Here is a 17,189-nt window from a genome sequence, read left to right on the forward strand (position 1 = left end):
AAAAAAGGCATTTGATAGGGTTGGCCTGAAGAATATTTTAAACTTGCTGAACAGTGAACTCTGTACCAAATGCAGCATTTTGACTGACTTGCAAAATACAATATAGCTGGATATGTACAGGAGAGGGAAAGGAAAAGAGGATATGTTGATTGGGTTAGATAAAGGGTAGTGAAAAATGGTTCATACGAAGCAAACATTGACATTCGTTTTACTGGGTCAAAAGGTCTGCTTCTGCTGTTAGTTTTACACAAAGATTTCTACAGCATAGAGAATGGCCCTTTGGCCCATCATATCCAAGCTGGTCAAAAACAACTATTCTGATCCCATTTTCTAGCACTTGGCCTGTAGCCTTGCATGCCTTGACATCACAACTGTTCATCAAATTACTTCTTAAACGTAATGAGGGCTTCTGCCTCTACCACAGCAAGTTCTAGATCCCCAGCACCTTCTGGATGAAAATGTTTTTTCTCACATCTGGTCTAAACCTTTGTCTCTTATGTTAAATTTAAGCCCCTCATCCCATCATTGATCCCTCTTTCAAGGGAAAAAAATCACCCCTGTCTATTATATCTGTACGGTCATCATTTTATACATTTCAATTATGTCCATTCTCAATCTTCTTTGCTCGAAGGTAAAAAACCTTATGCAATGTCATCATGTAATTTGTACGACAAACATAGAACAATACAGCACAGTACAGGCCCTTCAGCCCACATGTTGTGCCAACCTATTATCCTACTAAGATCAATCTACCCTGCATACCCTACATTTTACTAGCCACCATGTGTCTATCCAACTATCCAAGAGATGTTTAAAAATCTCTAAAGTATATGACTCCACTACCACTGTGAGCAGCGCATTCCTCACGGTTAGAGGCAAGAGAGACACAGGTCACTAATGAAAAACAAGATCCAGAGAGGTACCAAGTTTTGCAACATATAAAATCACTTTTAAACGTTAAAAAATATAATTTTGTATCAAAAGGCTTCTACCTGTTTATTTCAAAACAAAGTTTTGCTATTACATAAACCAGTGGTGTGACATGTAATAGGTATAATGAACAGATACTTTGAACACTGAGAAGTCCGATCACTTGCTTTGGACAAGAAGATTTCAATAGCCTATGTTGTGAAAATGGAAAAAAAAAACTTCCTGATGTCACTCCTAATTGGCCAAAAAAGTTTTACTTTTAATTTTGGTAACAGTACATAATGTTCACCATCCAAGGAAATTGTTTTCTTAATCTACCCTTTCCAGTTTTATTTTTACTTTGAAGACCTCAACTAGATCATTCCACACACTCTTATTAGAAAATAAAAACAAGCTAAGTTTATGTAACATGGGTGATAAAAGAAATATAGAAGCTTGCATTCATTTATTATTGAAAAAGAAATTAGTGCAATATTCATAACAGAATCTTGGATCATTGGTCACTTGGGGCTCTTCTGTTTCAGGTCACACGTTACCCTTATTACAAGAATGAGTGGGGAATGTCACAGGAAACTACAGGATTCAAATAGTATTAGACAGGGAAAAGCAGGAAAGATGCTCTCAATGATGACGAAGTCAAGAATCAAAGGTTACATTCTAAGAATACAGGGCCATTTAGGACGGAGATGAAGAGAAATTTCTTCACCCAGGGAGTGATAAGCCTGTGAGATCTTTGGCCACTGGAGGTTGTTAAGGCCAAAACCTGAGTGTTTTCATGAAGGGATTAGAAATAGTTCTTAGGGGTAAAGGATTGAAAGGTAGAAAACTGGAACAGGATACTGAATGGCCTTCTCCTGCTCGTATTTTCTACATTTCTACAATAAAGTCAACCCCATTAGTAACCAACTATGTTGATAGGAATGCAATGGCAGGCTTGCCCTACAAGGAGCATGATAAGAAAACCTGTGTAAGGTTTCTGGCAGGTTCCTGGAAAGGTGCATTCTTCAAAGACACTCAGTGCTCACTGAGACACATCCTGCCTGTCCACAATTCCCATCCACCTCTCATCGTGATGCTGTTGTACAAGAAAATGGTTTTGAAAGGGTTATTGTGAGAGACTGTATTAGCCATCACACAACCTGAAGATAAGACAACTGCTCCGATTGTGTTTTTTTATACAGAAGGTTGTATATTTACGTCCAGTTACAGCCCCTTTTGGCCTACTTTTGGGATTAAGCACATCCATCAATTTTCTTGAGGTCTTTGTTGAAAATGAAAAATACCAGCCCAATATGGCCAAGAAGTGAGTTTATAAGCAGTTAATAAACCCGCATTTCAATTCTACAATAACACACAGTCATTTTCCTCTGCCATTTGATTTTATGTAGTGATAGGCATAAATCAGCAACAAAGCAGATAAGAAGCAGAATGTACACTGAATACATTGAAGTATCACTGCTGTCAATATGAGCAGTATGGAGAGCAATAAGCTCAATACCACACTGTGGCAGCAGTTATATTACAACAGTAGGTAAAAACTATCCACAGCAGAGGAAGTGCTCATACAGCTTTGAGGAATATGCATGTTATTTTCAATCTTGATTATACTATTTAACATTATTAACTGAGGAGGTACTTAAATATTTCAATTCAGTTGAATTTCAAGAAAAATAAATGACGGAGATAACTGGTGAATTAGCCACGAGAAGAGAAAAAGGAAAAGAGAGTATTAAGAAAAGTACCTAACTGCAATAAAAAGGCGATTTGGGTGAAGGAAAAATTTCAACCATACAATGAGAAAATATACCAGCCTCTTGCACACCCCTGCCCTCACTCCTTGTAATCTGCACCTTTAAATCATTGACATTACTGATATAGTAAAATGGAACCAAAACTAGGATCCGTCAATAACTTATTTCATAAAATGTTGAGAATCAGCCGATATGCCATCTATCTTCAACAGCACAGATGGTTCTAGCTGAAGATAGCAACCTAACCACATTTAAAATTCACATATATAAATAACTTGCCAAGTTTCAGAAGTAAGGTTTCATATTTTGAAACTAAGAGCATCAATCCCTGGAGCCAGGTTTCACACTCCCAGCTACAACCAGAATGCAAATTTGATTGGTTTAGCCAAAATCAGTAGTCTTCCCAATGCAGCAACAAAAAAGTATTTTTATCTTCACAAGTCAGAACAAGTCATGACAAGCGTACTTTTATATTTCTTTTTTGTTCATTCACAGGATGAGGGCATTGCTGGCTAGGCAGCATTCATTGCCCCTCCCTAACTGCCCAGAGGGCATGAAGAGTCAACCATATTGCTTTGGGTTACGAGTCACTCGTAGGTCAGACCAGGTGAGGATGGCAGTTTCCTTCCCGGAAGAACATAGAGGAATTAATGGGCTTTTCCGATAATTGACAGTGGATCAGTAGTCATTGTTAGAGTCTTAATTCTACATAGTTATTGGATTCAAATTCTCCACCTGCCATGGCAGGATTTGAATGTGGGTCCCCAGAACATTACCTGGGTCTCTGGATCAACTGCAACAATTACACCAGTAGGCCATTGCCTACCCATACAAAACCATTCAAGATGCTTGCATCATGAGCTGGTACAATTAATGTAGGTACTGTTAACAGCCATTACATTATGCTAACTTTTCTTCAATTTTCTGTCTGAAAATGGGTCTGACCTACAGGACCACATTATTCACCATGGGCACAAAAGGGCAGCAGGTCCACCCAGCCAGAATGGGCAAATCAGCACCAATCTGATGCACACTGGCCATCCAGTCAATTGACCCTCCATGGAATTTGAGCTGCTGTGATAACATCACCTTTATATGCATGTTACAGTCTGGAGCTAATGGGCAACAATGGTGGAGAGTCCAACATCCTAAACATTACACAGCTGACCAGGAAACTCTCCTGTTCCTACTGTGTGTCATTGCTCTTCATTGGGAGGACATACAGCTGATATTCAACTTGTTTGGCCATTATATGAACTTTCTATGAACTTGCAGTCCTGGAGTGGGACATGAATTTGAAAGTTCAGGCTCAGATGTAGTGATGCTACTCATTGCACCACATGACTTCCTATACTGAGCCACGTAGCTCAGGAACAAGTGTCCTGAATTGTCAGTACACACAGGTGTTCACCACACACACACACAAAAAGTTGAAGACTGCATGGCAGCAAGGCCAAATTCTGTGCTCTCAACATCCACACCTGCTTATAAGTGGCAGATTTTCCTCTTCCCAAGTAGAAGTGCCACAACTTGATTTATTTGATTTGATGTATTTTTGGCCAACTCTGACAAAGATCAGCAAACATTGATCATTCAAAATATTTCTGATTAGTATGGTTCTATTGTCTGTTGATATAGAATAGCATAATGTGGTGTAAAGAAAGACAATATATTAAGTTCATTAGGCTTGGAAAGCTAAATGCGACCTGATAATGTGTGCCTCCTTCAATATGCCACAATGTGCTTTTTTCTGACATTATCACTTTATAAAGAGCACTACATTCATATAAACACTAAATTGTGTCATTCCTTGACAATTAATCAATGTTGCCTCAGTTAACTTTTCTGATTTCTTTTCTTGGCATGTTCTATTATTCAATAACACATGCAGGAAGCGTTTCACCTTTCTGTCAGACAGAAGCGATAGCCTTAGCTGTTGTACGCTCCAGTGCTTCCAGTCAGGGAATTCACACCAATCTCCCTCATCTGCGACGCAACCAGCTTTAGCATTCTAACTAGGATCAGACAGCAGGCAACAGGATTAAGCAGTATGACAAAAGCAACCTAATAACGTAAAACCGCTCAATTCTAAAGCTACACTGGATAGATCTCAAACACCAGCATCTCCTGTTCATTCTACAATCTTCAGCAATAGGCCACAAGGGAAAGTCAGCTGCATAATGATTAGCTATAACCTTCCAACCGAAATAGACTTTATGGATAGAAAAGATCAAGTGTCATTCAAAAAGGTTTTGTCTTGTACAGCCAAAAAGTGATTAGAGGGAGCAGTTACTGTACAAAATTCCTGTACAGTGTGCAACATATTAAATTCACCATGTTTTTATAAAATGTTAAAAATGGGTAATAATATATTCTATTATTTCAACCAAATTTTCCAATGCACAACTATTATTTTTTATGAGGCTTCAATACAACAAAAGTCTTTTTAAGAGGGATTTGTTATCCATAACATGCACTTAGGCAAGTTAGTGATTTATTGTTGATATTAGGGTATTCTAACTTCTGTATCCAACCCTTTATCACAAGAGCACGTGTGCCATTTAATGTGGAGATTTTCATACTTATTTAGTTTGCTACTTCATTCACTGAACACTTGGTTGATGCACATTGATTGAACATATGTTTACAGCTTTGCATTGTTCTCCTGCACGGTTCTACACAGCACCAGAAACAAATAAGAACAAAACCAAAACACTGCCTTTATAAGAACAAAATGAAAAAAATGCTTATCATGTAAATCTGTTGTTATTTGTCTAAATATTACCACTAGTTGACAATACGTAACATATGGTAGTGTCATGATTGTAAGAATAAGGCAAGACAATACATGCTAAATGGTACAATTTTAAATGGGAATGGAAGAGAGGGACAGGTCCGCTGTTGGAGAAAGCAGTTGATAAAGTGTAAAGAATACATAGCTTTATCAAGACAGGAAAAAAGTACAAAAGACACAGTTATGTTAATTTGATATAAAAATCTACTTTTGGCTCACCTGGAGCATTATGTGCAATATTAGGCAATGTACCTTTTTGCAAAAAAGTACAAAAGAGTTTTACGCAGATTGTTCCATGGGATGAGAAATTATGGTCATGTGGACAGACTGGAGAAGCTGAAGGTGTTCTCCTTGTAGCAGTGATGATTTAGAGGAGATTTGATACAGGTATTAAAAACTATCAGCGATTTCATACAGTCAATAAAGACAAACTGCTTCTAAAGCCTTTAAAATGATAGACAACCATTTTGCCTCAGGTAACCTGGGATCTTTCATCATACCCATGACAGCTCTGATGATCCTGTTTGGTTTCAAAAGCTGGATGCCTTACAAAGATGGTTACTGGGAGGCAAGGGCTAATCTCTATATCCATGACCAATGATACTGTTACACAATCACAAGACTGAGGCAGAGTACAGATGTAATGCATCACAAACTTTGACCACGATGCAGATGACCGAAAATGATGTTCCGATACTTGGATCAGTACTTTGGGTGGATGGGGACATGTTGGTGGCGGTGGACACACATTTCACACAGAGCATACCACAAAATCCTATTGTGATGAGCTCTAGACAACTGTAATGGGCAAGAAAGGATATGATGTACTATGATGTCCGAGCAGCATTGGTGGAAGAAGTAGGTATTATTAAGCAGGAGAACCATCATAGTCTGTCTGATACAGCATAGCAGCATCCAGAGCAACACGTCAAACTGGAATTAACTGGCACCAACTTTCTGGTAGATGAGAGTTGAGTGCAGTAACCACTTGATGACTGTAAATCTGTTCTTTGTTGAAAGGCAAGAAGTCCCTGTCTATCCCCAGGGGCAAATGCTGCTTCTGTTCATTTGTTCATTGTCAGAAAAGTGAACATAGTGGAAAGATGAATGTTTTGAAACTTTTGAAGTCTCTTCATAAATACGACGGTCCCACACTTAACAATGAGAGAATCGTGGGCTCCAAACTATGCTTTTTCAGTTTTTGGTACAATTTAGCTCCATTATTTGGATGGTGTCTGCTAATTACAGAAATATGCTGGTTTTTATAGGAATATTAGTAGACGAGACAATCCCTTCAGCCTTATCAATCATTATTTGATCACAGATAATTTCTATTTCATGTCTGGATTGGTCACGATCTTATCTTGGTTTTAAAAGCGTTTACAAATCAAATGTTACCATTTCTTTCCATTTTTCTGATGCCAATAGATCTGTACACATATTATGACTCAGCAAAATGAGGGGGATTGAACCCACTGGAAACTGAGATTGGCCTTGGTCATATCCTATAAATGTTGTATTTCTACAGAGAGGGCTCTGCATTATATACTATACAGAACAAAGTTATAGCTGCATTAAAACATTAATAAATGGTTATCTTTTCTCTAGTTTAAGTATTAGTTGCCTGGTCAGTAATATTGAACATGCGTTGGTTTGTTAAAGTAAGACTTGAAAGGAACTGTATTACAAGAATCCCAGTTGCCGGCTGGGATTTAAGTATCTTTGTAATGGTTATTAGTCTCAACAAGGATCACAGTGCAAGAAGTGAGCCAACTGACACCTTGAGCCATTTCCACCATTTGACAGCTACATCTCAATTTTTTCCACCAGCTTGGTCGCTTATCTCTTAACACCCTTGGCTGCTAAAACTCAATTAATCTCAGGTTTAAAATGTTTCATGGGGCTAACAGCCTTTGTTTATGATTTCCACATTTCTGTTGTGTTGCTTCCTAATTTCTCCGCTGTAAGTCTTATCTCTGGTTGTCTGAGTATTTCCCTTAATCCTAGAAACCCTACCAATGGAAAAACCTGAAAACAATCAACAGGATAAACAAGCTCAAAAAAATACAATTAATTTACTGCTTAACCCTTTACATTTCAGGGAATACAAGTCTATTTCATGAAATTTCCCCTCATAAATTAAGCTTGGAACCATGGGAATGAATAGGTGAGCCTTTTCCTTTCTCATATGTGGCGTTCAGAGCAGTGCACCAGACATCATCTAACTAGGGCTTTGTGTTGTGCTGGAAAAGCAATTGTACTTAGGAACAGAATAGTTACTAAGTAAGTGCAAAATAAGCAATGTCAAAGAGATGTCAGATCACACTGAAATGTAACCCGGGTCTGTGGGGTACCAAATAAGATGTCCTCTCATACCATTCTCCATATATAACTATGTTCAATAAACCATGTCAACATTCACTCACAACAGAACTTCTCAAAATTATTACATATATGGCAGCAGCAAAACTTCCTACTCATCATCTAGCACATTCTATCTAATGACTACTTATCCATTACCTTTTTCATTCATTATGTTGTATCTGAAAACTATAGTTTAGTGATCTGTATATATGAAGCACTAAATCTCTTTGGATATCTGCTATTTCTAGCTTGTCACAATTTAAATAAAATATGCAGATCTAACCTTTTTTGGTCCAAAATGGATTACCCTACACTTAACTGAAATCCATCTGCCACAGTTTTGCCAATTCACTTAATTTTTCAACATATTTTCGTAATTTTATGCTTCTGTCTACACTACTTATTCTGCCATCTATTTTTTGAAAATCAGCAATCTCAGATATATGGATCTCTATTAAGCTACACAAGTCATTCATAAATATTAAAAACTGTTGACATTCCAGCACAGATCTTTTTGGGCCTCATTAGTTATTTCCTTCCAATTCCAATATAAAAACAATGCCTGAAATCCAGTTAATCGAAAACTGTGCATTTTTAATAAGGCGGCATGCATCAATTTCAATTGATATTAGGAAAATCTGGTTTGATAGTGCACTGGTCTAGTTACTGCTTTTTTCAAACTGGTATTTTTCTATGCTCCGAGTTGTCCGAGTGACCCTGACCCTGCACCACCTCCTCCCGCAACTCCCCGGATGGGCACATCTCCTATCAATTGAATTGCGGTCCTGATTTTTATTGTCTGAGAGCTGCCGAAATCTGAAATGTAGCATAGACTGAGTTCTAATGTGATTCATCAAGACACTATCTGTACATTCAAGTGGTATGTGAGCAAGTTCACCAGGGGTTGGTCTTTAGTCTGCTGATTTTCCCGAGCTGTACCACTGACTTAGATAATGCAGGGCACAAAGTAAACAATTGCACATTTCAAAGTTCTTCCAAATTTTTTTGACATGTGTGAGGGTAGTGAGACTTTAAGAGGACATAGGGTGGGTTTAGATGTGCGAGAGAAACAAAAACAAAATCAATACAGAGACACATGAATTGATGTCTTTCTGGCAAGAATGAACACAGGCAATATAAACTAAACTAAAAGGGCATAATTCTAAAGAGGATGCAGGAGCAGAGAGGCCTGGATGTGCAGAAATTGTGGAGAGTAAGTGAGCAGGTTTAAAAGGCTTCATTAATAAAATATATGGGATCCTGACCTTTACAAATAGAGGCACAGAGCACAAAACAGGAGTTTACAGTGGACTCTTTATAAAAATAATGGTTCAGCTTCAATTAGAATATTCTGTCCAGTTCTGGACCCCATACTTTAGGAAGGATGTGAAAGCATAGGAAAAAAAGTGAAGCTAAGATTTATGAGAATGGCTCTGGGCATGAGACACATCAACTACAAGGATAGATTGGTGGAGCTGATGCTGTTCTTTTTACAGGCTTTCGTACTTTTAAATAGTGACTACAGTGCACAGCGCTTTGAGACATCAGGTGGCCATGAAAAGTACTACATGAATTGCAAGTTTCTCTTTTTAGAGAGAGCATTGAGGGGAAAATTCATAGAGGCATTCAATATCATGCATTGTATAGATAACGTGGGAAGAAATTGTATCCGTTACTAAGTCAGTTATGAACCAGAAGACACCAAAATGAGGTGAATGTCAAAAAAAGTCAAAGATAATGGGAGGAGGATTTTTTATTGTAACTGAGTGGTTTGGATGAGTGTGTGGTGGAGATATATCCCATCATGACTTTCAATAAGGAATGGAATAATTTGCGGAAAAGAAATAAAATTGTAGGGATAGAGGGAAAAGAAAGCGGTGAGTTTCTCTTGTGGAGTGGTGACACAAATACAATATTAAATAATGTTTTCCCTGTAGCCATTCTACGGCTGGGATTTTACAAAGTTTCAAAGAATGGCTTAGTAAGAAAGCATGGGGCGGAGGGCATGCTTGGCTGGGAGGGTGGCACTGGCATGCTCATCATTTTCTGCGAATGCCACATTTTACCAGTAGCAGTGAGGTTAGCAGCTGGTCATTCCATTCCAAGTCTCACACAGAAAGCCCTGAACTGACCAATTAAAGATGGGTTAAGGGCCTCTTCAGGCTGCTGCCAGTATTCTACCTGCTGGTGGATGTTTGGTTGGATGGTGGGTGAGGGTCTGTGAAGAGGGAGGTGAAACGGCAGAAGGACACCCAAGGATAACTACCAAACTAACCGGCTATGGGCCAAGTAGCAAAAACTGACATGAACAATGTGAGGTGGAATGAAAAAAAAGAACCTGCAGTAGCTACATGAATCACCAGTTTGGCAGAGGTCACAGAATCGCTGAAGTCTTACTGCACAGGAGGCGGCCTTTTGGCTTATTGTGCCTGCACCAGCTCTTCAAATAAGGATCATTACCAGGTACCAATCTTTTGCTTCCCCCCATCCCCAAGACCCCTGCATATTATTTTCATCAAAATAATTGACCAATGCCCTCCCATTGTTGTTCCTTTGACAAGTGGGGAGTTTCTCCCAATCCACTCTTTTAAACCTGCTCATGATTTTGAAACCTCTGTCAAATCATCACCTCTCAGCCTACTTCCTATCAAGGAGGACAATCCCAACTTCTTAAATCTACCCCCATAACCTGAAGATTTTCATCATCCCTAGAATCTTTCATGTAAATCACATTTGTAATCATGCCAAATGTATGAATATGCTTTCTATAATGTAATTTCCACAACTGTACACTGTACTCCAGCTGATGTCTAACTAGTATCTTCGACAAGTTTAACATCACCTCCTTGCTCTTGAAATCTATGCCCCTATTAATCACCCCACGGATACAGAATGCTTTGTGTTCTAATGAAGAATCACTGGACTAGAAATGTTAACTCTGCTCTCTTCCCACAGATGCTGTCAAACCTACTAAGTTGTGGCAGCAATACCCATTTTTGTTTCAGATCTCCAGTATCTACAATACTTTGATTTATTTATGATAAGGTGTGCTTTACTTATTGCTGTCTTCACCTCTCCTACCACCTTCAATGATCCATGCAAATGAATACACCCAGCTACCCCTGCTCCTGTACCCCTTTTAGAATTGTGTCCCCTATTTTATAATGTATTTTAATGTTCTTCCTATCAAGATGTGTTACCCCATACTTCTCTGTATTGAACCTCATCTAATAATCTACCAACCTGTCTATGTCATTTGGAATTCTATACTGTCCTCCTCACAGTTTAAATTTTTTTCAAGATTAGTGCCATTTGCAAACTTTAAACCATTCAATGCATTATAAGATCTCGATCATTAATATATATCTGGAAAAGCAGGGAGCCCTGGGGAATTACACAACAAACCATCCTCCAGCTTGAAAAATACCTATTGACATTACTCCTATCACTCAATTAATTTTGTAGCGACATTGTTACTGCTCTTTTTATTCCATGACCTAGGATGAATAATGTATTCCATTCATAACAATTAAGAAAATAAATCACAGGTTAATAATTTCTTCATATTTACAGTAAAATTCACATTTTCTGTAACTACACCTAAGCTCCGTATAGGACACTGACCCTACAAATAGCAGGTCAGCAGGCTTCTTGCAGCTGCTACATCATTAATTTTCACACAGAATGACTGTCATCCCCGAAGATTAGGGTGTTATTTAAAAACAAAGCAACCGAGGTAAATCTCACAGGAAAATGTTTTTGTTTTAAAGAAACATCCTGCAATACCAAGACGAAATCTAACTGCTAGATTATCATCAGCATGGCTGTACGTGTTTAAGCCTTGTACCAGTCATTTAGAGGTTAAACTTTTGTAATCTACTTTGAAGCATTAATCATTCTATTAAAGCCCTCCACCTGCACAATAACTCAAGATTGATGATATGTGAATATTCTGGGGAATCAGGATTTCTACCATTGAATTTCAGGCACAAATCTAATGAAGTTTAACAGCCAAACCATTTGGCCCCCACAGGTTCTAATAGTGAATGATATGTGCAATAACACAAAATTGCCTAAGGGATGGAGAGTAAAGTCTAGTGAACGCTTCTGTAAAATGGTTTTAAAATTTCCAGTATAAGGTCAACTTATCATCAAGCTTATATTGCAAGTGTGGTGTCATCCAGTATTGATGCTAACCATTTTCACTACCCTTTTCATATGCAATATTGCCATATTTTCAATCAAAAAGCATCATGGCAATCTGTAAAACTTTCATCAAAGCAGCAGGCGAGGTTTTGGAGAAAGAAGTTTATACTCTCAGAGTTTTAGAATTCAAAGTTTAAGCACTGGATCATAAATCAAACTGTGAATCACATAACATTTCACAATTGGCTATGGAGTAATTTGTGATTGATTCAATTTGAAGTAATAGACAAAGAGGTGTTTCCAATTCTTTTGTAAATGCATGTTAACATTTCTGAACTACTACTACTACTACTACATTTTGTAATTTACGTTGACATTGTGATATTAAATCAAATGGTTTTAGTTTAATGCTACTGAATTTAACTATGGTTGAAAAAGAAGGCATATTGTCAAAGCTTTTCATCTTGCACACGTCAGAACATTCTCAAGAATACCAACATAAAGGAAACAACATTTTTATACATATGTGAAGTGCATTCTGAAACATAGACGCCTTGCCACAGAAAATATTTGCTACATGACGACTGACAGTCAACTGCCAGATCTAACTAAATTTAATCAAGGTATTTTGGTTGGTCCAGACATCAACCTGTGCAATCAACCAGAGAATATCTGGTGCATATTTTATTAAGTTGAAACAGGCAATGTGTTTTATTTCCATTCATGGAATGTGAATATTACTGGCTAACCAGCATTTATTAGCAATCACAAATTATCCTGGAGAAAGTGGTGACAAGGGAATTCATGTAATCTTGCAAAATTTTAAAATTACACTTGAATTGGAGGCTGTTCGAAAGAGATTCACTGGCTGATACCTTGAATGAAAGGGTAGACTTATCAAGAATGACTGAGAATGTTAGAACCTTTATTTATCACAGTTCAACAGAACGAAGATGATCCTACTGTAACATACAAGATTCTGTGGGGGCTTAACATGGTAGCTAGAGAAGGTGTTGCCATCAGTGGGCGAATCTTTAACTATATCTCCTAGTTTAAGAATAAGGGAACACTCCCTTACAATAGATGTGAAGGAATTTCTTCTCTTAGAGGGTAGTCAACGTGTGGAATTCTCTATCTCAGAGTGGTGAAGGTTAGAGTATTGAAAGAGGTGGATACAGTTTTTAAATATCAGCTGGTGGTTATGCTGAATTGATACTAAAGTGGAGCTGAGGAGCAGAGGTAGGCTATTCAGCCCACTGTGCCATTAACTGAGAAGATGGTTGATCTGATAATCACTTTGCTGATCACTCACGCGCACACACACACACACACACACACACACACACACACAAAAGACAGGAAAGATCATCAACCTGAAACTTTAACTCTGTTTTCTCACCTCAGATGTTGTCTGACATGTTAAACATTTCCAGCATTAGTGGGGCTATTTTAAGGGATGCAGGTGGGTGGGCATCCACAAATCTTTGAAAGGTGGCAGATGGGGTTGGGAGGACGGATAAGGCAGTTTTTTTTCCTTTATTCGTTCACAGGATGAGGGCATTTGCTAGGCCAGCATTTATTGCACTACCTAATTGCCCAGAGGGGCTATTTTAAGGGATGCAGGTGGGTGGGCATCCACAAATCTTTGAAAGGTGGCAGATGGGGTTGGGAGGACGGATAAGGCAGTTTTTTTTCCTTTATTCGTTCACAGGATGAGGGCATTTGCTAGGCCAGCATTTATTGCACTACCTAATTGCCCAGAGGGTAGCTAAGTGTAAACTACATTGCTGTGGGTCTGGAGTCCTACTGTAGCCAGATGAGGTAAGGATGGCAGTTTCCATCCCTAAAGGACATTAGTGAGTCAGATGGGGTTTTCCTGACAATTGATGATGGGTTCATGGTCATCACTAGATTCTTAATTCCTGATTTACTGCATTCAAATTCTACCCTAAACCAGGTCCTCAGAACGTTATCTGGATCTCTGGATTAACAGTCTGTCTGATACCACTAGGGAATCCCCTCCCCTTTAATGTATACCTGACTTTGCTAATCAGGCATTTGGTACAAAACAAAGTCACGACAAATTTCCATAAACCTCTGGTCAGGACCTGGTTGGAGAATAGTTACAATTCTGGGCTCCACACTTTATGAAGGATGTCACAGAATTTAAGAAATAGTTGGGGTAGGCCAGTTCAGTCTACAGAGCTGCTGTGTCATTCAATAAGAAGACGCTTGACAGGATTGTGGCTTTAATCTCACTTTTCTGCCTACTTCTATTCAGCAATGTTAACTTGCTCAGAAACCAAAAGTCAAGCTCAGCCTTCAATAATAAATGACCCAATCTCCACTACTCTTTGTGGAAGAGAATTCATAAGACTAATGTCCCTCTGAAAGAAAAATATTCTCTTTGTTGCCATCTTAAATGAAAGACTTAACAACACTTTCCTATCCTTTGCTAATGATTGAGAATAGGCTGACGTGTTAACAGTTGGCTTTTCACACACAGGTTATACCTGGGCAATGATCAACATTGCTGGGTAGAAGTCAACGATGAGATGCAGTGGAGTGATCAAGGCAGGCTAATTCTGGAACTCCAGTCATCAACATTATTGATGGAATATCATCAGAGCCTATAATGTCGACAGTGTCCAGTATCTTCAACTGTTTTTGATACCACAAGGTTATGAAGAATCAACTGGCAACCAAGAGCAGACAAAGGCAATTTGTCCACACAGTGTTCCTTGCTGAGGCTGGTTGCAAATACTTCAGCCTGGTCTTCTGCACTGATGTAATCAGCTGCCTCATCGTTGAGAGGAAAGGAATATTTATATAACCCTATTTTGGCTTGTGGCTTAATGTTGACTCTGTTTGCTATCATTTTGAATTTCTAAAAGCTTTGCTAATTCTGATTTTAAAATGAATTTGAGCAATTCAACAACTAGGCAGCATGGTGGCTCAGTGATGAGCACTGCAGCCTCACAGTGCCAGGGACTTGGGTTCGCTTCCAGCCTCGGGTAACTGGCTGTGTGGAGTTTGCACATTCTCCCCGTGTCTGCATGAGTTTCGTCCGGGTGCTCCGGTTTCCTCCCACAGTCCAAAAATGTGCAGGCTAGGTGGATTGGCCATGCTAAATTGCCCGTGGTGTTCAGGGGTGTGTGGGGGTTATTGGGGGATGGATCTGGGTGGGATGCTGCAAGGGACAGTGTTGGGCTGAAGGGCCTGTTTACACACTGTAGGGAATCTAATCTAATCTAAAAACTATTATTAGATTAGCTGGCCGCTTGTTTTTCTGTGTTGCTTATTTCTTCACAGGGAAATAACATTTGCAGTGCTCCTATCCACTGGGCCTTTCCATAATCTGGGGGACTTTTACTTCTGGGGAAGCTTGCAAACAATGCACCCACTATCTCCAAGAAATCAAGGGTGCTGGTTGTAAAGCCCCAGAAACTTGTCAGCTCTTAGTCTCATCCCCTTCCGTGCTTAAGAAAAAATACAAAGCACACGGTGAAAACATAGAACATTACAGCGCGGTACAGGCCCTTTGGCCCTCAAAATTGCGCCGACTTGTGAAACCAATCTGAAGCCCATCTAACGTAGACTACTCCACTATCATCCATACGTTTATCCAATGACCATTTAAATGCCCATAAAGTTCACAAGTCTCCTACTGTTGCAGGCAGGGCATTCCACGCCCTTACTACTCTGAGTAAAGAACCTACCTCTGACATCTGTCCTATATCTATCACCCCTCAATTTAAAGGTAAGTCCCCTCGTGCTTGCCATCTCAATCTGAAAAAAAAGTTTGCTAACTTGTTCACCATCCTTAATTCATATTGTAGTCATCAAATAGATCCACACATTTTATTTCACAATATTTACTGCATGAAGTTCATGATAGTTTATTCTCTAATTCTGATTTCTTCCCATTTATATTAAGTCATCTTGTGCTGGTTACTAACATTTTCCTAGTATTCTGGCCTACAACTACACCTCGCAGCAGTGTAAACGTTTCCTTTCAGTGAAGGAATGAAAGCTACTTAAAACTAAATACTGACCAAAACTAATCCCTCCTCAATAAAATCAGAATTAGGCGAGTTGTGGTCAGGTTTGATGTGCTTCAGGTTTTTAACTTTCCACTAGATTCGTCCCTTGACTTCCTTGGTGCACCATTCAGCAAGTCCGAATCTCAACTGCTGAGGTTCCGGTGAAAAAAAAATTCCAGTATTTGCAGAGAAGCCAGTGAAATTTCCATTCTCTACAACTGTCCCACACACCAGGACCAGTGCCATCATAGAGTCCTTCCATTCTACATTTCACAGCACTGCTGTGCATGAAAATTATTTGAGACGACATGAGAGAATTGACGTAGAGGTTTCCATTCGCTGAGCTCAATACTGAGCCAAGCAAGAAATTAAAAATAACATTTTTTTTTTACAGCTTTGCCTTTCCTGAAAAACTCAGTTACATTTTACAGCATAAGAAAAATGCAAAATTATGTACGTGTTTTAAGCTTTTTGAAACAAGAGAAATCAATTGATTTTCACTTTCTTATGGGTGTGAAATTTAATTGCCTCAGTTTAATTTCTTGGCATAGTTTCAAATGTATGCATTTCAATCCAGATTCTTAGAAAAGGGCAAGTTCAACCAAAAATATCACTAATTGAATATTACTTTGCATTGTTCTGCATTGCACTTTTCTGTTCTTTAGACATTTAGCACATCACACAACATGTGTTTTAAAATGCTTTGTATCTGGTGTGTTAGTAAAACCTTCTTCCTAACAGCAGCATGCAAAACATATCAACATGTTATCAAAATGGACAGACTACTGGACCCATATTCTTACCCATTTCAGGGGGAAGCACAGTGAGTCGATTTCCTTGGATATGGAGCTCCTTCAACTGAGACAAGTCCCCAATCTCCTTTGGGAGCGATATGAGGTCATTGTCCCTTAGGCTGATCTGAAAATGGAGAGCTATTAGACCAGTGCAGATTTCAATTGAAGCAGTTTACAAACAATTCTTAACTTGCTTCCTCTCACTAACTCAATTTATTACAAGCATCTACAGATGAGCAGAAGGTAGTGCATGTGATGTGGTTCACTCCAGCAAAATAAACCCCAGAGATATCATAATTGACTCCATTCAGAACTTAGAAAGCTTCAAAAGTGAATTGATTTTTCAAGAATTTAGATAAATTACTTA

General features: G+C 38.7%; 1 protein-coding gene across 4 annotated transcripts in view; it reads right to left on the reverse strand.

Annotated features, from left to right (window-relative positions):
- The window catches only part of rsu1 (Ras suppressor protein 1), a 158,278-nt gene that overhangs the window by 60,539 nt on the left and 80,550 nt on the right, over positions 1-17,189 (reverse strand). For all 4 annotated transcript variants that reach the window (XM_048561608.2, XM_048561579.2, XM_048561589.2 and 1 more), the window contains exon 7: positions 16,832-16,946. In XM_048561608.2, the coding sequence (XP_048417565.1) occupies positions 16,832-16,946 (115 nt within the window). The remainder of the gene's footprint in view (positions 1-16,831; positions 16,947-17,189) is intronic.

This window comes from Stegostoma tigrinum, chromosome 2 (genome assembly GCF_030684315.1).
Source record: "Stegostoma tigrinum isolate sSteTig4 chromosome 2, sSteTig4.hap1, whole genome shotgun sequence".
In the NCBI taxonomy this organism is placed as follows: domain Eukaryota; kingdom Metazoa; phylum Chordata; class Chondrichthyes; order Orectolobiformes; family Stegostomatidae; genus Stegostoma; species Stegostoma tigrinum.